At 52.3% G+C, this 20892-nt stretch overlaps 1 protein-coding gene across 1 annotated transcript; it reads right to left on the bottom strand.

Moving 5' to 3' along the window:
* Positions 1-173: 173 nt before the first annotated feature.
* Positions 174-20530, bottom strand: B3GNT3 (UDP-GlcNAc:betaGal beta-1,3-N-acetylglucosaminyltransferase 3). Its single transcript, XM_041760584.1, has 4 exons — positions 20446-20530; positions 7997-8056; positions 5452-6038; positions 174-4046 (listed from the first exon to the last, which is right to left on the bottom strand). Exons 3-4 carry the CDS (start codon positions 6016-6018, stop codon positions 3495-3497), a joined length of 1119 nt encoding a protein of 372 aa, XP_041616518.1. The 5' UTR covers positions 6019-6038; positions 7997-8056; positions 20446-20530; the 3' UTR covers positions 174-3494.
* Between the last annotated feature and the right edge of the window lie 362 nt (positions 20531-20892).

Raw genomic sequence — 20892 nt, 5'->3', positions numbered from 1 at the left:
TGTCTACCCCTTCAAGGAGCCTCAGGCGCCACCCTCCCATCTGTGCCACCCTCCTTGCTATTTCTCCTCAGTAGTGAATAAATGAAGCTCTTGCAGAATCTGAAGCAGTTTTTTTTAAGTTTTTTATATATTTATTCAAGAGACACACAGAGAGAGGCAGAGACATAGGCAGACTCCCTGTGGGGAGCCCAGTATGGGACTAGATCCCAGGACCCCGGGATCATGACCTGAGCCAAACGCAGATGCTCAACCACTGAACCATCCAGGTGTCCCAGCTTTTTCCATTTTTCTGAAGAAAGAGGGATAAGCCTTTGTGCAGGTTGTCTTTCCCCCTTCCCCCCAGCCATGGACCCATCAATACTTTCAGAAGCTTGATAGCAATTTCAGAGTCATCACCATATGAAGTGGGGAAACTGAGGCTAGGGGAGACAGCTGCTTGCAAGGTCAGAGAGGGAATGGCTGAGTGCAGGATTCCAATCCAGATTATCTGTCAAGACCCACCTGGGGGGGGGGGCTTAACATCGCTTAAAGTCCACACTATATGATGGACAGACACACAGACATGGGAATGGATCACAGTGGACACGTACTGTTCCAGCTCTGACAATTTTCCTTGCCCCCCCCTCCCTTTACCCTGAGATAGAACTTGCGTGCTAGGACTCCTGAGGCAGAACGACCGCATTTGACTATGTGAGCCAGTCACGTGTCTTAATTTCCTAAATCCATTATAACAAATTACCAGAAATCGGGAGTCCTGAAACAATAGAGATTTCTTTCCTTGCAATTCTAGAAGCCAGAGACAGAAGTCAAAGTGTGGCAGGGTTGTTTCCTTCTGAAAGGCTCTGAGGAAGAACCTGGTCTGAGTCTCTCTCCTGGCTTTTGGTGGCTGCTGACAATCTCTGACCTTCCTTGGCTTCTAGATGCAGGACTCCAAGCTCTGTCTCTGTCTTCACGTGGCCTTCTTTTCCGCGTCTCTGTGTGTTCGTTTCTGTCTCTTGTAAAAAACACTGTCATTGGATTTGGGGCCCATCCCACTTAATCCAAGATGATTTCACCTTGATCCTTACCTTAATTATACCTGCAAAGACTCTATTCCTTTCTCTCTCTCTTTTTTGAAGATGTATTTATTTATTTGAGGGAGGGGAGGGACAGAGGAAAAGGCAGAGAATCCCAAGCAGACTCCCCTCTGAGTGCAGAGTCTGACACAGGACTTGATCTCACCACCCCAAGACCATGACTTGAGCCAAAATGAAGAGTCAGGTGCTTAACCAACTGAGCCACCCAGGTGACCCAGCAAAGACCCTCTTTCCAAATAGGGCCATATTCTAAGGTTCTGGGGGGCTGTATATTGTTCAACCCAGAACAGCAGGGGAGCAGGACTCTCTCCCCAGGGGATGGGTGAGCAGGGGCAGGATGAGGTCAGATGTAGGCTAGAAACCCCCGAAAGCCCCCATCTCATCCAGGCCTGCCTTCTCTGCCTGGATGCCGCTTCAGTCTCCACCTCCCTTTCCAACAGTCCACACGGCAGCCACAGGGCTTCTTAAAACGTAAAAATCAATCATGTCATTTCCTTGCTCCCAAAGTGCCATCACTCCCAAAATAACTCCTCTCTCTCACCCCAGCCCATAAGTCCCCATGTGGCCAGCCCCTGTGACTTCATGTCTCACCAAACTCCAGCCAGGGCTTCTTCGCTGCAACTTGAATGCTTCCAGGTTGTCCCACCTCAGGGCCTTTGCACATCCTGTGCCTTCTGCCTGGAACATCCTTCCCCCGGTTCTTCCCAAGGCCATGTCCTCTTTCTTCAGGTCCCAGATCCAATGTCACCTCCTCTGTCCCAGTCCCCTGATCTCTCAGTTAATACTCTTTCCCATCAACTGTTGCATCTAGTTGCTTCGTTTTACTACTTGAAGCTCTTACCACTTCTGATAACTTCCCATTTGATTGCTCACAGGTTTGTTTTCTTACTATTAGGTGGGTATCTGCCACCCTAATGGGGCTGGGAGCAGGAGTATAGGGCAAGGTGTGCAGCATACAGGAGGTACACACAATAAATGCTTATGGAAGGGAAAGAGGGTGGGATGGAGGACAGGAAAGCCGCAGTGCTAGTGGGAGAGGAGTCTGGTGGAAAGAAGGGAGCCTGGCTAGAAGCAAGAGGCCAAGGCAAACCCGCTGTCCCATAGAGCCAGCAGCAGTCTCACCCCTGTGCCTCTCCTGAGCGTGCCATCGAGCTGGTAATGAGACTGTCTTGGTGGGATATGATCTGAGGGTAATAGGGAACCATGGAGGATGTGTGAGCAGGGGCAGGATGGCATCAGACCCGCCCAATGGAAGCTCCACAGCCCTCATTTCATCCCTGCCATTTTTATTGATGCATATTTTCTATTGGAAATGAGACTTTTACAGATTGTAGATTTATCTGAATTAAAACTTAAAAATAAATCACTTAAAAAAAAAACAATCTCAGGTCTTCACAAAACATTTTATTCCCTGAGTACCCATTCCCCAGTGGTCATTCTGCTGTCTGACTTCCTCCTACCTGTGAATGCCTGTGAAACCCAGGCCCCAGACCTCTGCCCAGAGTCAGCAGAACTAAGGTGTCACCATTTTGCTTGGGTCTCCCCAGTCTGAAAGACATACTGGGGCAGGGGCCAGTCCTGGGTCCTCAGAGCTCACAGACACCCAAGGATCTGAATCTCTCTCTTCTCTGAACACTGGGGTGAGTGTGTGTGCGGACCGTGGGCCCAGTGAAGACTCTCTGGCCCCAGTATCATTACCTGAATTCTTGGGGAGCACAAATGTGGGGACTGGGCCCCATCAGGGACTCCAGAAACCCTGAGCTGGCATAGCCTGAGTTAGACAGCTGCCTCCTTTCTGTGCCCAATGCTTCTGCCTTTAGAGCACTTGATACCATGAGCAGGGAGGGGGCAGTCCCACTCATGGTTTCTCTGGCCCCTTCTACCATCTGAGGTGTGTGGAGACTGGCAGGGAGAGGTTGAGAACAAAACTTCTTTCCTAGGCTGAGAAATACTGCTCAGTTCAGTTGCAAATGGACCTAGGAATTCCCAACTGACCTTGAAGCATGGCTGGGACTCACCTACCACTAAACCACTGTAGTTTACAACCAAGGAGGGGTTGGCCACCCTTTAAAATCCAACCCAAGATCAAAGTCGGAGCTGGAAAATGGTTCTTGACTCAAACGGAACAACTGGAAGCCTAGCAGAAGGGCTCCTGCAGTTAGCTGCCATGGAAAGAGGAGGTCCCTTCAGCTAAGAATCTAGAGAGGATGATGGAACATGGGTTCAAGTACCAGGTGGGCTTGGAAAGATGTCTAGGAGTTTGTCAGCTAGACTATGCACTCATCCAAACCTCCCTGGGGACACTCTCTTATGCCAACCACTTAGAACAAAGATTTCCAATTCTGGGGAGGAAGATGCTGCTGCCCCTATCTACGGGGTAGAGACCAGGGCCTAGAGGCTAGGAGTCCTGATACCACCTCAGTAGATCTGTGACTGCTTGCCACAGATGAGTTTGGGCTGGCTCAGGGCATCCCACATGAGTAGCATCTCAAATGGCAAGAAGCGGTGCACGAGTAGCAGCTCCCGGTAGAGGCAGGGGTCAAAGGAGGATATGCGGCCTGAGGGAGACCTAACGCCACCTGTGCGGATACCACTGTGTGATGCAGGCTCCAGGCCTTCCTTCTTCAGGCACATGCCCAGGAAGACATCATCGATAGGGAAGAGGTCCAGTTTGGGGGCAGCCCGGCGCAGGGCAGCAGCCGTGAAACGGGACAGTAGGAAGCCACCACCCCCGCAGTAGGGCGGGTAGCGCTCCTCCTCTGTCACAATCTTTGGCACATAGTACTTGCTCCAAGTCACCCGGATGGGGCCCACATTGCGGATCAGTTGTCCCACAAAGAGGTGGCGGTCAGGACTGTGGTCCTTCAGGTAGGAGACCATGTTGTCTGTGTGTGCAAAGACATCATCATCCCCATTGAGCACGAAGCTGGCATTGGTGCACCGAGTCTCCTGCCACTGTAGGAAGAGCACCTGCAGGCAAGGTGGACGGGACACACAAGTTTAAGGGTTGGGGCAATCAGCCTTGGGTCCCTGTTGGCCACCCCACCCCAGGGAGCCCAATTGAGGGTGTTACTGGTCAGGCCAGCCATGGGTTTGAGGACCCACCCTGAGCCTCAGTTACCAACTTTCCAGACAGACCTCATCGTAGGACCTGCCCCTGGGAGTGTTGGGGATCCATGGAGATGATCCTCGTGAAGCACCAAGAAGTGCTTGAAAATTGTCGCATTTACATTTATTGCTATTCCTTCTGACTCTTCCTGGCCAAGCACTGCTGTTAAATAATTACTTATGTGATTGTTATTGACGTCTACCTTCCCCACCGGACTCTAGGCTTCCCTTGGGTGGGCATGTCTCTCCTCCTTGTGACATCTCCCCAGCACCCACTGAGGGTCATCCTCTCATAGGTACTGGACTCATGTTTGTCAAATGGACATTTATTACATGTTTTTGTGTTCTGCATGAAGAACACGGTGTGTCGAGAGGTCCTGGCCCTCTACCCACCTCGGCTTCAGCTTCCTCCATAATAACTTTTGCTGCATGCCTTGGACGGTGCTCAGTGCCTCCCCTGTCTCGAATCGCTCATGCAAGCTTAGGAGGCAGGAGTAGTCTTCAACCTCATTTACAGATGAGGAAATAGAGGATCTCCAGAAAAAATGCCAGAAACAGGGTCACACACAGAAAAGTACTGTTCTTGGTACTCAAGGTCTTGAGCCCAGACTTTTCTGTGCCTACTATGAGCAGGAACCTGCCTTGGGCCCCCTTCAACTCCTGGGTGGGTCTTTGGAGCCTCTAATTCCTCATCTGTGCATAGGCAGGATTCCCTCCACTTCTGGAGGGGTTTTGTCCAGCTAAAAGGTCTTTACTGAGCATCAACTGCACAGATGTGGGCCTCATGGGGAGAGAGAATAAGAATAAACGAGATGCGTCCTGTCCAGTGCCCCTCCACCCCCACTGATTGCCACTGTTACTGGAGCACCTGGCGCCACTCCAGGTGCCCTGTAAACATCCTCTCCCGTAATCCTCACAGCAGCCCTCAGAGGCAGCTGGATCCAACTAAATCCCGGTTCCTTGATGACCATGAAGAAACGAGCGCAGAGGGGTAAATGATTATCAAAGGCAAACGGCAGGTAAGTGGCAGAGTCTGAATTCGAACCCAGATCATGGGCTCTGAGAGCCAGGCTCGTAACCTCAGGCCACCCTGCCCTTTCTCCCTGCCTCCCCTAGAGGAAGAAGACCTCAGATCACCATGAGGACAGCAGAGGGAGTGGGGTAGGGTGGGTGGGGACTCCTGGTTCCTCGGGGCCCCTCAGAGGAGGTGATGGTGAGTGGGCAGGAAGGATGGGTGGCCCGGATCAGGTGACCCCTGCCGGCCCACCTGTTTGAGCGTGAGATTGAAGAAGGAGTCATGGAAGTTCCACTGCAGGATGTCTCCGTGCGCCTGCGCCTCCATTGCCAGCAGCCGGTTGACCTTGCGGGCCTCCATGGGGTTAGGGGCTGTGCCCACCAGAAAGAGGCGGCGCAGCTGGACACCCTTCACCTGGCGCTCGCTGCCCCAAGTGCGTCGCACCAGCTCCCGGCGCTCGTAATTCTTGGGTGAGGACTTGATCACCAGCAGCAGGAAGACAGGCTCTGCGCACTTGTTCAGGGGAACATCTTGTAGCAGCTGGAAGTCACGACAGTGTTTATGTAGGAGGAAGTCGCGCACCTGCTGTGGCTGCCCAGAGAAGCCTGGCAGTGCAGCCATGGAGGTGTTGGCCCTGCAGGGGGTGGGCAGTGGGCGGGAGGGCTGAGTGGGCCAGGCCAGAGTCTTGGGGTTGTCCTGTAGCTCCTCCGAGCTCTGGAAGGTGGGTGGTGACACGTGCAGACAGAAGAGGAAGAGGATGAGGATGCTCAGGGCTATGACCAAGCCCACCTCTGTCCGCAGGGGACGGCGGCACCTCATCCTGGTCGGCCTGGCGGCTCCTGCCAAGAACGCATTGATGAGACGGGATGGGCCAAGCACTTTCCCTGAGCTACCAGCGGACCCCAACACCTGGCTGCAGACCTGTAGGTGCTCAGGGAGGTATGACATTGAGATGCACCCTCACCTATACCCCCATGCCCCCCATCTCCTCCTCTGGCACCTCAACCCCTGGTGGCTCTGACAGTTGCCCAGGTCCGGCTGGGGATTAAGTACTTAAAGAGAAGACTGAGACATGGAGATGCCAAGGTGAGCCTCCCAGACTCAGTGTGCCCAGAATCCCCCCTTTCAACCTGGTCCTCCTCATGTCTCTACCTCAGAGATGGCCCAGGAGCCCCCCTGAGGGAGGCAAAGAACTGCCTCTTTTATTTATTTATTTATTTGTTTGTTTGTTTGTTTGTTTATTTATTTAAGATAGTCACACACAGAGAGAGAGAGAGAGAGAGAGAGAGGCAGAGACATAGGCAGAGGGAGAAGCAGGCTCCATGCACCGGGAGCCGGACATGGGACTCGATCCCGGATCTCCAGGATCGTGCCCTGGGCCAAAGGCAGGCGCCAAACCACTGCGCCACCCAGGGATCCCAAAGAACTGCTTCTTTATCCCTGAGAGCTACTGGGGTCCTAACCCAGTCCTTCAAGGAAGCTGAGAGCTGCTGGCATTCTCTCTCTCTCTTTTTTAAAGATTTCATTTATTTATTCCAGAGAGAATGAGCGAGAGAGTGGGGGGAGGGGCAGACTCCATACTGAGCGTGGAGCCCAACGGGGGGCTCGATCTTAGGACCCTGATATCATGATCTGAGCCAAAACCAAGAGTTGGATGCTCAACTGACTGAGCCACCCAGGTGCCTGCTGCTTGCGTTCTGAAACAAGCCATCATCCATTCTTCTTGACAATTATTTTAAGATTTTATTTATTTGAGAGAGAAAGAGAGACCACATGCAGGGGGAAGGGAAGAGAGAGAAGCAGACTCTCTGCTGAGCAGGGAGCCTGATGCAGGGCTTGATCCAGGACCCTGGGATGTGACCCAAGACTAAGGCCGACACTTAACTGACTGAGCCACCGAAGGACCCTTCTTCTGGACTATTCTTAATGGTCTTGTGACCTGAGCATGGCCCCGGCTCTTCACAGATCCCTTAGGCCTGGCATGTTTCAAACAGAGCTATCTTCCTTGTTAAACGCTTACTCTTCCTTTATAACCCATCTTAAATGATCCATTCTCTGGGAAGTTCTCTTTAACCCCTCAGGAACACTGCTGGGTCTGTTTGGCACCTCAAGCTCTGTCTACCTCTACCCAGTCTTGATCCCACGGGGGTGTCTGTGTTTAGCTTTGTTTTTCTGAGACTGGGGGCTTCTGGAGGGTCCCTGCATCGCCCAGCATGAGGCAGACACATGGGGAAAGCAGGGAGTGTTTGAACGAATACAATTTATGAATAAAAGTAAATTTGTTAAAGTTTTCTCCGGCAAACTCTTATCCATCCTTCAAAACCTCAGCTCTAATGTCACCTCCTCCTAGAAGCTTTCCTTCCCCATATCCAGGCAGAGCTCTTGGTCTTCCTTCCAGATCCCAGGCTTCCCTGGATTCCCTTAATGTCCTTTTGTCTAGAGAGGTAGTATCTGCCCTGTTTTTCAGCCCTAAATTTGAAGGGCTATTTTCCAGTGCAGCATGAAAGTGCTGGATTAGACCCAAAGTAGGACTTAACCATTCTTAAAACACTTATTGACTCACCTGGAGAGGTACAGACTCTAGAGCCCAACTCCTGGGTCTAAATCCCAACTGCATCACTTTCTGGCTGTGTGCCCTCCATTCCCTGGGCCTCAGTTTCCTCAGCTGTAAAAGGGGGCATCTGAGCAGTCCTCAACTCACGGGACTGTGCAGGCATGAAGGGAGCTGCCAGCACCTGGCACCTCGTGGGCATTCAATGCCTATTTGTTGAGTGAATTCGTGAAGCTTAGGACTTACCTCAGGCTGCCGTGGGTTATCTGTGCTGTTCTGGGGTCTCTCTGTTCTTTCCACTGGCACCTGGAAAACATGACACAGTCAGTAGATTCTGGAAGGCTCCACTTGCCCCAAGCGACCCCAACCAGCTATTGCCTGGAAGCAAAGAAGAGTGGCTTTGCATTTCCACCTAGAAGTGGGCAAAGGGCTTTCTGCCTGCACCTAGGAGGCCATTTCTCCAACGTGCCCCTGCTGTCTCTGCACACTGCCTGGCCAAGCCTCTCCAGCGAGGTGTCTCCCAGACACAGGGCTCAGATCCTACCCCACAGGTTCCACTGTGTGACCCTGGAAAAGAAGCTGGACTTCTCTGAGCCTCCATGAAAAATGAGGAGAATTAACCCTATGTAAGAGTATTGTTGTGGGGGTTTTGACCTCAAACATTCAGGGCATGACCCTACCTCAGGACTTTTGCTCAGGTTATTCCCGCCTGGCTGGAATACTCTTCCCAGGATATGCACCTGGTTCCCTCCCTCACTTCTTGCCTTTCCTCCAACGTCCCTTTCTCAGGAGGGACTCCTCGGGATACAGTGTCTCACTGGTAGCCCTGGTCTCAGACCCTGTTCTACTTTTCTTCCACTTTTCACCTTCTAAAATACATGATAATTTTTTTTTGTAAAGGAATTTATTCATTTATTTATTTATTTATTTATTTATTTATTTTATTTTATTTTATTTATTTATGACAGTCACACACACACACAGAGAGAGAGAGAGAGAGAGAGAGAGAGCAGAGACACAGGCAGAGGGAGAAGCAGGCTCCATACACCGGGAGCCCGACGTGGGCCTCGATCCCGGATCTCCAGGATCGTGCCCTGGGCCAAAGGCAGGCACTAAACCACTGCGCCACCCAGGGATCCCCTGTTTTTTTTTTATTGATTTATTAGAGAAAGAGAGAGAGAGAGTGCGAGCACAAGTCGGGGGGGGGCGGGCAGAGGGAGAAGCAGACTCCCCACTGAGCAGGGAACCCGATGCGAGATTCCATCTCAGGACAGCCACCCAGATGATGGGTGGCTCAGTTGGTTAGATACCTAACCAACCAAAGGTGTCTGCCTTTGGCTCAAGTCATGATCCTGAGGTTCCGGGATCAAGCCCTGCATCGGGCTCCCTGCTCAACAGGGAGTTTGCTTCTCCCTCTGCCTTGTCTCTGCCTCTCTCTCTCTCTGTGTGTCTTGAATGAATGAATGAATGAATGAACGAATGAATGAATAAATGTGTATTGAATGACTGGTGCATGGATGTTGGGTTTCTGCAGACAGAGGATACCTAAATGTCTCCACTACAGAACCCAGACCCTTGAGGGAGAACAAACATATTAAAATCTCAATGAAATGATAAGAGGCAATGAAAGCCACAGGAGGAAATGGGGTTGGGTGGCAGATTTGGATTTTGAGGTCTGGATGACATTTAAGTCAGATGTGAATGGCACAGAAGATCCAGTATGGCTGAGATCTGGGGGGGAAGGTCCCAGGGGAGGGAATGGCAGGTACAACGGGCCAGCAGAGCCTAAGCGGCTTCAAAACCCTGCATGCTGGCAGCAGAGAGCCCATCTAGTTGCTGTGGCACCCCAGCTTGGCTGCCTGCCCTGGGGGTTCAGCTGCTGGAAGTCAGGTCTGGGTGACCTCAAAAGGCAAATAATCTTGGGATGAAACTGTGTACTGGTGAATGTGATACAAGAATGAGCTGAATCCTAGAAAGACATTTTCCTGAGCCAAAGACAGGCCCAAGTCCAGGATAGACAATGGGAAAGGAGTGCTCCCAGGCAAACCTGGTGCTGATCCCTGAAGCTTCAAGGATAGAAAAAAATAAATAAATAAAAAACCTTCACAAACTGTAATAGAAAGACCATATCACCAAAAAAGGAAATCAGACTAGAAATGCCACAGTGTTCTCTTGGGCCACACCTGTGGCTAGAGACCCACCGATCCTGGAAAACAATAGCACACCTCAGAACTCAACACCTGGGAAAGAGACATTCTCGTTAAACACTCATAAAATTTTTATCTCATTTTATTTATTTAAAAGATTTCTTTCTTTTTTTTTTTTTTTTTTTAGAGAGACAGAAAAAGCATGAACAAGGGGAAGGGCAGAGGGAGAGGGACAAGCAGACTCCCCACTGAGTGCAAAGTCCTGATCCTGAAATCATGACCTGAGCCCAAGGCAAAGGCTTAACCTCCTGAGCCACCCAAGTGCTCCAGGACTCTTAAAATTTTAGAGAGTGATTACCCATCTCTCCATCTACAGTTTGGAGCCTAAATTAGGGATCTTCAAACAGGTGACTCTATCTCCCAGGGAACACCTGGTAATATTTGGGGACATTTTTAGCTGTCGTGATTTGGGCAGGGTGGAGGTAAGCTACTGCTAATGGCATTAAGTGGGTGTAGGGGATCCCTAGGTGGCTCAGTGGTTTAGTGCCTGCCTTCAGCTCAGGGTGTGATCCTGGAGATCCAGGATCGAGTCCCACATCGGGCTCCGTGCTTGGAGCCTCCTTCTCCCTCTGCATGTGTCTCTGCCTCTCTCTCTCCCTCTCTCTCCCTCCCCATCCCCATGTGTGTCTCTCATGAATAAATAAATAAAATCTTTTTTTTTTTTTTAAATAAATAAAATCTTAAAAAAAAAAAGTGGGTGGAGGCCAGGGACGCTGCATGAATTAACATCCTACAGAACACAGGATAGTCCTACCTCAGGATAATTCAGCCCCAAAGATCAACATTGTTAAGGTGGAGATATCCTGGTCTAAACCAACATAGAAATCCGGAATGAGGAGCTCAAAAGAGGGAAGGTTAGAAGAGGAAATCAGGATCAGACTAAAGCCTTTGATACAGGTTTGTATAAATTCATCATATTAAGTATTTATGAGATTTGTTATTTTTTTAAATTTTTTATTTATTTATGATAGTCACAGAGAGAGAGAGAGAGAGAGAGGCAGAGACACAGGCAGAGGGAGAAGCATGCTCCATGCCCCGGGAGCCTGACGTGGGACTCGATCCCGGATCTCCAGGATCGTGCCCTGGGCCAAAGGCAGGCGCCAAACTGCTGTGCCACCCAGGGATCCCCCGAGATTTGTTATTTTTATATTATATATGTACTTATTAAACATCTATTAAATAGAAAATTAAACCTAAGTGGCCAAGGATCAGTTCACTGGAAATGTGTTTTATAAGTTCCAAACAAGGGTTTTAAAATGAAGGAAGATACTTTGGCAAATATGAATATTTACCACTCAGCCAAACTTGGGCTTTGGGAAGGGGAGGCAGGAGAAGAACTGAAATGGCTAAATGGCTTTTCTTAGGGTTTCAGGGCAAAAGAGAACCTCTTAGGGTGGCCATTTGGTTTTAATGAGTTCCATTAATGGCTGTTGTTTTTCTTGCATTTTTCTTTCTTGTTTACTTATAAGAACTCTTTGCATATGGAACACCGAGCCTTTGTTGGCTACCTGCATTCCCAACTTTTTCTCCCTGGGTCTTAGGTTTCTCTCAATGGAGGGATTCTGCTGCTCTACCCTCTCAGCCCCCTGAGGTTCCTGATTAGGGTTTGAGAGCTCAAGCGGGAGGTGGGGGAGGAAGGTTCACTTTCCCTCCACCTTATGCTAGACCTCTATTAATGCATCCAAGATCTCCTTCCCTCTACGATCCACCAAGGCCCTTCCTAACTCATAGCCCCTTAAACCTTCAAGCAGATAATGTTGCAAACCTCATAAAATCTCACACTGGCCTGGCATAAGAAAGAACTTCTGGGAGGATGCCTGGGTGGCTCGGTTGGTTGGGTGTCTGACTTCAGCTCAGGTCATGATCTCGGGGTCCTGGGATGAGCCCTTTGTCAGGCTCCCCACTCAGCAGAGTCAGTTTCTCCCTCTCCCTCACCTCCCCACCCTCACTCCTGCTTCTTCTCTCAAATAAATAAACAAAATCTTGGGGCACCTGGGTGGTTCAGTTGGCTAAGCATCTGCCTTCTGCTCAGGTCAGGATCCCAGGGTCCTGGGATGGAGCCCCATGTCCTCTGACTCCCTGCTCAGGGGGAAGCCTGCTTCTCTCTCTGCCACTCCCCCTGCTCGTGCTCTCTCTCTCTCTCTCTGCCAAATAAACAAAATCTTAAAAAAAAAAAAAAATTAACAAAATCTTTAAATAGGAAGGAAGGGGGCAGCCCTGGTAGCTCAGCAGTTTAGCGCCTGCCTTCAGCCCGGGGTGTGATCCTGGAGACCCTGGATCGAGTCCCATGTCGGGCTCCCTGCATGGAGCCTTCTTCTCCCTCTGCCTGTGTCTCTGCTTCTCTCTCTCTGTGTCTCTCATGAATAAATAAATAAAATTTAAAAAAATAAAATAAAAAAATAAAAAGGAAGGAAGGAAAGAAGGACGGACGGATGGACGGACGGGCAAACTTCTGGGCCTCCCTGTCAGCAAGGCTGAGTGTTGAGGATTTTACTGGTCTGGGTGCCTCTGTGGGTAGCACCCCAGGCCCCAGGTAGTCACCCATCTGTCCTTAAGGGTTTTATGACTTGAAGGCACAGAGTCTTAGAGGCTCAGCTCCACCAAGGAGGGGAAGTTTCTTGGTATTAATTTTCCTCCAAGTAACTGAGCAGCAGTGAGGAACTCTGGGGCCTTTGCTGGGTGGGCGAGGTGGTTGATGAGAAGCTCCTCACAGGCCCAGGTCCGATTCCCTGACCCCTGCCCGGGATTCTGCTGTTCACCCTCCCCAGGTCTCACTGGACAGGACAACTGGATTTGTGGAAGCCCAAACAGCTGCTCACTCAGTGAAGCCTGTGGGTTTCTGAATAACTCTGGGGGAATCACCATACCTGTTTCATAGATGGGGAAGTAGAACTCAGAGTTATCCCAGGGTAGCCCAGTGGGTTCCTCATATCACCACAGAAACAACCTGCTTTGTCTCCAGGTCTTTTAGGCCTGAGAAGGGTCTCAGCAGCCCTCATCCCAGAAAACGCATATGAAAACTACTCACTCACTCATTCATTCATTCAACAAATGGGTCTGGGGAACCTGAGAAGCCTCAACCCTGGGTCTGGCTCCCCAGAAGCTCCCAGTCTGGGGTGGGAGAGATAAATCCAGACACTCGTGGGATAAGGGCTGGGCCAGAAGAAGGGACCAGGATATTGAGGCTGAGGCTTTGAAGGATGCAGAGGAGCTCACCAAGGGGGAGTTCAGGTAGAGGAAAGAACAAATGCAAAAGCGTGGTGGGGAAACCAAACAAGGCCTTATCAAGGAATCATCTGTAGTTTATTTTGCTGAAAAGTAGAATTTTTTTTGGGGGGGGGTGATTTCTGGGGCTAGGGAAGGGCCTGTAAAGACTTTGAACCCCAGACTGAGAAGTGGGGCTGTGTCCTGGAGGTCAGGAGAAGCCACAGAGGGTGTGTGAGCAGGGAGCAGAAAGTCAGATGTGCTGCTGAATGGTCCCTTTGGCACTGATACCTTGATCAGCCACTTGCCCTCGGAGTCTAGTTCCTCATTAGGGGATGGGAGCGCCAAGCATCCCCACCATGGAATCACTTGGGGTTGCGTGCCACTGGCTGTGTGGCAGCCACTCAGTGACCTGGGCTCATTGTACTGGCTCCTTCAGTGCCCCACAGAGGCCCTGCTTACCGATGGGGATACTGAGACTCAGCATAAAACAGACTGGAACCCAGGACCCCGATGGGTGGGGTCTGTATCCTATCCTTCCCATGATGTGGAGTTTCACTGGGGGATTCCCCACCCAGAAACTCAGAGCCTTCCAGAATCTTTCACAAGGAACCATGCACTTCAACATCTGACAAAGAACAGAGAACCAGAGCCCAGGTCAGACAACATTCCACCGCTAGGCCACCCTGGGCGCGGACTGGCGAGTGAATCCGTGAACAGGCATGACCAGATCAGCCCCCACTGACGGCAGGAATACAGGAAGAGGCGATTAGTGTAGTAGCAACATGATAAACACTGTTGAGAAGGAAAGGTTCATGGGGGGGTGGGGGGGGTGCTGACCAGCCTGGGGACATCCTGAAGGATGATGAGGAATCACCTGGTCAGAGCCCTGGGGGAAGGGCATTCCAGGCAGAGGACAAAGGTGCAAAGGGCCAGAGCACAGATGCAAAGTGCTGAAGGCAGAGAGAGGGGCCAATGCGGCTGGAGCAGAGGAACAGGGGGGGAGATGATGGTGGGTTGCCAGACCATGCCCAGGAAGGGGGGGTGGAAATGGGGCACTGGGGGAATAAGGACAGCCAGGGTGGAAGTAGAGGCTGGGGCAGCAACCAGGCCAAAGAATTTGAGGGCCCGGACAAGAGCTGGTCAGCGAGGATCAGGGAAGTATGTAGGTTCAGGAAATAAAGTGAAGGGAGTCACCAGTGTTTAAAGCCTGTAGGAGACGGAGAAGGAAGGACCAGGAACAATAGACTGAGAAGCCCAGGAACCATTCACATGGAATGTCATGGGGCAGTGGCTGACCCAGGTGTGGCATTCAGCCGAGAGCTATGGGCACACGATGGCAAGGAAGCCAGGAAGGCCCAACAGGTATGATGAATGAGCAATCCTTACACTGCTTGCCTGTGGCAGGGCCTCCTCCATATTTCTCCCTACAGATAGGACATAGCGGCTGTGGACAGAGTCACAGCAGTGACATCTGGGCTGACTCTCAGGGACCCTCACTGCCAGACCAGCTATTCCTGTTCCTGGCTGTTTGCTCTCCATACACTGGTGCTGATTTTGCCATCACCCAGAGCCTGCTTCCTTGAACGTACACAGAGGAGCCACTTGTTTCATTGTATTCAAGACCCAAGAGCCTCCCCACCCAGGCTGTGGCTGCCACGTGTGGGACCTCTCAGCCTCTGCTGCCCCATCCCCAATGCCCCCTGCCCAAGCTGGTCAGCTCCAGCCACACCAGCCTTTTCAGCTGCTTTCAGTCCTGCCACAGGGCCTTTGCACCTGCCAGACTCCTGCTCTTCCCCCCCTGGTCCTCTCGGCTTGGGATTCCTGCTCTTCCCCCAGATTCTCTTTGATCTTCAGGCTCACCCCAGTGTTGTTTTTTTTCTTTTTTTTTTCCAGATTTTATTTATTCATTCAAGAGAGACAGAGAGAAAGAGAGGCAGAGACATAGGCAGAGGGAGAAGCAGGCTGCCTGCAGGGAGCCTGACGCAAGACCTGACCCCAGGACCCTGGGATCATGACCTGAGCCAAAGATAGACGCTCAACCACTGAGTCACCCGGGCACCCCCATTTTTTTTTAAGATTTATTTATTTGAGTGAAAGAAAGAGCACAAGCATGTGTGCAGGTATGTTGGGTGGAGGGGCAGAGAGAGAGAATCTTAAAATATATATATTTATTTATTTGTGTTACAGAGAGAGAGAACAGGAGAGCACAAGAGCATGAGTGGGAGGGGCAGAGGACGAGGGAAAAAGAGAATCTCAAGCAGACTCCTGAGTTCAGAGCCCACTCCAGGCTCAATCTCACAACCCAGAGATCACAGCCAGAGCCTAAACCAAGAGTCAGCAGCTGAACGGACTGTGTCCCTCAGGCGCCTCACAATTTTACCTTTTTAAGAGGTAACAGGAGCGCCTGGATGGCTCAGTGGTTGATCATCTGCCTTTGGCTCAGGTTGTGATCCTGGAGTCCCAGGATCAAGTCCCACATTGGGCTCCCCACAGGGAGCCTGCTTCTCCCTCTGCCTGTGTCTCTGCCTCTCACTCTGTGTCTCTCATGAATAAATAAAATCTTTTAAAAATTAAAAATAAATAAATAAATAAAAGGGCCCCAACCTCACAAGCTAGAACACCCTGCCCTGGCTCTGATTTTCTCTGCAGCTCTCACCACCACTGCACATGGGAAATGCACTCTCTTCTGTCTCGTTTATCTCCCCAGCCAGCCTGGAGACCCCCAGAGGTGGGGCCAGGTATCTTGTTCCCAACAGCTGTGTCCCCATGTGACATTTGCTGGTGTTTGTTGAACAAGGGAAAAATACTAATGATGATCCACATATTAGCAATTTCCTCGGGCTTCATTTCAGCCCAAATCCACTGCAGATGACAGCTGCCACCAACCTGCCTGGGGCCCCACAGGCCCTGGAGGATGCAGGACAGTCACGAGTTAGCAAGTGCCTGTGTGGAGCGGAGACAGGACCAAGGTGTACTAATGCCCTAAAGAGCCAAATATCCACAGCACTGAGATACTCGTGATGCAGTTCATGAGCAAGAAGCCAAATGACAGTAAGTACCGTTTATGACCTGCTAGACAGGCAGGAGGCACAAGGAGTTTTATGAAATAGTTTTACAGGAACAATGAAGAGCTGCAAGGCACATTCATGATGCATGAATCAATATTATCACAATGAATATGCATAAGTCACTAAACCGTCCCAAGACACCAATATACTGTCACTGAATATCAGCTATTTGTTGCAAACACACTAAATATTAAGGATTTGTTGCACTAAATATTAAGGATTCACTATTTTTTTCTTAAGATTTTATTCGAGAGAGAACAGGGAGAACTGTGTGTGTGCTAGGGCAGGGGGAGGAGCAGAGGGGGAAGCAGACTCCCCACTGAGCAGGGATCCAGATGTGGGGCCCCATTCCAGGACCCCACAGGATCATGACCTGAGCCAAAGGCAGATGCTTAACCGACTGAGTGCCCCCCTCCCCAGTGGCTCACATTCACTGAATATTAATGAGGCACTAGAGGTACAGAAGCGGCCCCGGTACTCAACAGAATTAATTTAGGACCCCCATTATCAACAGAATTCTGTCCCTGCATCCTCTACTTACACTCCCAGTTGATAACCAGGGCCTGGCAAGTCCCCAAGCACTTCTGTCCTCCTCACCCTGTTCTCGTCACCATTCCTTAGCAGTTCAGGAAGGGAGAGAGGCTGAGACACACAAGTGTGAGAATGTGTCGAGCAGTCCAAGTGGCCAGGTACCCCCTGCTCACACCCTCAGGGCCCGGACCTGACCCCCACCTGTTCTGTGCTACTGTGACACCATGGAGGGCCTGCCTGGGCTGGGAAGCTCCCATCAAGTCAAGGTGATTCCCCTGCATGACGCTCCCACTTTCCAGAAGAGGAAGCAAGGCTCCGAGAGGGTGAGTCCTGAGTCACTCTCCTGGCCCATTAGACACAGACCCACCTGTGTCCCTTCCTATCCCAATTCCAGCTCCAGTGACCCATAGGCCTGGTGGTCACTGGGTCTCAGTTTTGGTATCAGGAAAATGAGGACTAATCTCCCCTTGTCCAGCAGCTGGGAAAACAGAGCTGGTGCCCGTGAAGCTGCTGTGGTGGTTCCCGGGAGAAATCCTGACCTGCCTACTGACCAGCGGTGGCGGCGGACCTGGGCCAAGTGGCTGGCCACTTCTGGGCCTCAGCATCCTCATCTGCAGAGCTGGATGGTGTCAGCTGCCAACCCCTGATTGACTTCCAGCAGGTGCTGGACATCAGCTTCACTCTGGCCATCATGGTTCCATACCTCCTGACAGACCCCAGCTGGGATTTCGAAAGGGGCATGGAACATTCTGGGACTTCCAAAAACCAAGGTGAGGGGTGAGGGTGACAGGAGAGAACCCCATTTGTGTGCCTAACGGCCTGAGTCCTGAGAAAGCAGCTGCCTTTTCTCCAAACCCATTTAGGAAGCGCCAACAGTGACAATATTAACATCAACGTCAGCGACGATTGTCTCAAGCACACTGGTGACTCTCTGAGCCAGCATTGAGCACCTAGTACCTAGCATGTGCCATGCCCCGATCTAGGCTCTGAGCACGCAGTCAAGAAGTCTGAAAGAAAGGCCTTGTCCCCAAGGAGCTTATGTACTAAGGGGGGCGGGACGACAGACAGGCAGCAGACAAGACAGTCTTCCTGAGAAGAGCAAGTTCCAGGGTGGAAGAGACTCCAGGATGGGAGTCGGTGGGGGGGGGGGGTGCTTGCAGGAGAGGATGTGAGCTCCTGGCCTACAGATGAGCCCCATGATTCACTGCGCTTTGTAGGGGGGCTGGTTTCCAGTTACCAAGTAGATGAGCTGAGCACAAGAGAGAGGGCCCCCCACCACAGGTCACACAGCCAACGGGGGGAGAGGGCAGAGAGCACGTGCTAGGATTTGAACCCCAGCCTGCTGGACCTGAGGGTGATCCCGCACCAGTTCGTTCCAGCTAGGCCTCCCAGTAAGTAAGTAATGACAGGCTGGTCTTTTTCTGCAAGAAGCATTTGTTCCTCTTGTAAATAGAAGAAAAAAAAATAGAGAAAAAGCCCAGTCAAGATAACCCCTCAGGGTCGCTGTGGCCAGACGCTGCTTTAGTGAAACCATGTGAGCAAGTTGATTTTATGCCAACATAGGCCCTGGGGCACCTGGGGTGTAGAAGATGATGGGATGGGGGTGGGGAGGGTGACACATGCCCTTTAGACCCATGACGTCTACGTTCCTTGGGAATCTCGGGGCTCCTCATTGAAGAAGCTGACCTTGGGGAGCCCACCTGAAAAACTGCTCCAGGTACCTGGGATGGGTCCAGGAGGGGACCTGGGCTGGACGGAGGCCCCTAACTAAATGGCGGGCCCTGCCGTAGCTGAGCCTCAAAAGAGCATCTCTGGACTCATTTCCTAGCTGGAGCAACTGTGGTCCCATGGGCCTTCCTCTGGGGACCACCTGAAGGACCCCCACACTTTCACACAGCTCAGAGCCCTCCTCCAGGCCTTGTGCTGGAGCCCTGCAACCTTCACATTATTTCTCTCATGCAAAGATAAATATCACCGATGGGAACAGAGTGAGCCACGTAATCATGATTAGAGTTAACGCAGCAGCCCGGTGTGTGGCCCTTCCACCATCTGCTCTTCTACTCATCACACCTGCGCTGGAGAGTAGGGCTTTGTTAGCTGCGTTGTTTTTTTTTTTACGGATAGGGAAACTGAGGCACAGAGCGCTCATCCAAGGAACTTATTCAAGGAAGGTCAGGTGGGAGCCCAATCCCTGCCTTTGGCCACCACCTGCTGGGGCTTCCTTTAGTTTGCTGTGTTGGTAATGAGCTCCCCATTATGGGGAGGAGGCATTCAAGCTGAGCCAGACTCCCTGTCAGGAGGAGGGACCACAATGGGTATCCTCCCTGAGTCACGGGGGTGGGGACCTCAGAGAGTGGCAGGAAGAGAAGTTGCCCAGTGACACCTTCCTTCCTTCTCTAGGGCTGACCTGACTCAGCCCAGCCCCAGGGTCCTTGGGTCAAAGAAGCTTGTCCGAAGTCCTCGAGCGCCTTGAAGCTGACGCTCTAAGGCTCCTTCTTAGAAGCTCCCCCACATCCAGAGTACCTGGCAGGCAGGAATCACCACACCCTAGGTGCGAGGGAGAAGCAAAGGATGGCAGTCAGGGCTGGACAGGGATGAACAAACATAATCTGTTCACCTAGGTCAAGTGGGGGGCCCCGCTGCCCAAAGCAGGGTCCACACTTCTTTCTCTAGACTCTTCAGCCCTACGGGGCAAGACCTTAGGAGCCAACGGAGCAATGGAAGGAAGCTATGGCCCAGGGTGGCCCCAAATGTGGGCAGCTCCCCATGAGCCCAGATGGGAACTACAGGAGGCTCTGGTGGGGTGGGGAAGCAGGTGAGCTCAGTTCCCCCACCCGAAAAAAGACCATGAAAAAACTCTGACCCACCGGGAAAGTCAGTCGGGAACCTGGAAGCATGGCTAAGGATATAGTAATAATTATTATTAATATAGTGACAGCTGTACCCCCCACCCTCCGGCACCCACTAAGCACCTACAGTGTGAATCGACTCCCGCACAAGCCACCCTTGACACATAAGGAAACAGAAGCTCAGGGACCCAATGTCCCTCACTTGAGCCCCCCACCCCCCATCATAAAAGCTTCCACTGGCTGAACATCTCAGGCATCCTCGTGGAAGCTGGGTCACTGATCTAGTCTGGGAGGGGAAACTGAACAGGAGCACCCTGCGGGGGCGGGGGGGGCACAGAGCCCCAAGTCAGCGGACAGGGGTTGCACTGAGCCCCAGGGGAAGCCAGGAGCGGAGGTCCCCAGGCAGGAGGGGCGCCCAGCACCTGCCAAGGCTGGAGGTCAGCGGTGGTCCCCTGAAGAAACAATACACACCCCACGTGGGGGACCCTCCCAATCCCCACCCAACAGTAGCAGCGGCCGCCGCGGCGCAGAGAGCGCCCTCCGCGTCTGCATCCCCATTCCGCGCTATCCTGGGAGGTGGGCGTCGGGGGTGCGGACGGGGGTCCCGGAGCCTCGCCGAGCCCACCGGAGCGACTTCCCTCCCCGCCCGCCCCGCGCCGGCTTCGGGAACGCTGGCGACTACCGATGGGTGAGGGCAACGGGGTTACGGAGACCCGGGATCTCCACGTGGTGGACACCTGACCCCGGGGCCCCGCTGGGGTCCCCTAGAGCCGCGATCCTCCTCTTCCCCACCCCAGACGGCCGCCGGATCCTCAGGGGCCCCCAACACTCACCCAGAGTCCGGCCGCCCAGAGTCCAACCTCTTATCTCAGCTCCTCCGGGCTGTGAACTCCGGAAAGACTTTCACCTGACGCCGAGCCTCCCCCCACCCCCATCCAGGTCGGGCTCCTCCCTGCCTCCTCCCAGCCTCGCCTCCTGCCTCCCTCTTCCCCTCCCGACCCCGCCCCTTCGCCCGGTTGGCCGGCCCCCACCGCAACCTTCCCCGTCCCCCTCTCCGGCGCCTGTCGGGGCGTCCAGCCCACCTGGGGCCTGGCCAGAGGCGGCTGGAGATGTGCAAGCAGCGCCTTCCCAGCCCCGGCCGCGGCGCCCCGTGCAGGGTTGACCTAAAGTGTGTTTGATGGAGAAATGATTGGAAGGGGGACAAGGAGGCTGGTTGAATCCAGGAGGACTCTTCAGATCTCTGCAAGGGGTTCGAAGATTCCAGAACCCAGGAAACCTAT

The sequence above is a fragment of the Vulpes lagopus genome, chromosome 7, assembly GCF_018345385.1.
Source record: "Vulpes lagopus strain Blue_001 chromosome 7, ASM1834538v1, whole genome shotgun sequence".
Classification (NCBI taxonomy): domain Eukaryota; kingdom Metazoa; phylum Chordata; class Mammalia; order Carnivora; family Canidae; genus Vulpes; species Vulpes lagopus.
This window is presented reverse-complemented; position numbering and strand designations above follow the sequence as displayed.

Excerpts from the sequence above, each read along its gene's own strand:
- B3GNT3 (XM_041760584.1), bottom strand. The coding sequence starts at position 6,018 with ATGAGGTGCCGCCGTCCCCTGCGGACAGAGGTGGGCTTGGTCATAGCC. Across the intron at positions 4,047-5,451 it reads TCAATCTCACGCTCAAACAG|GTGCTCTTCCTACAGTGGCA; the intron begins GTGGGCCGGCAG and ends CCTTGCCTGCAG.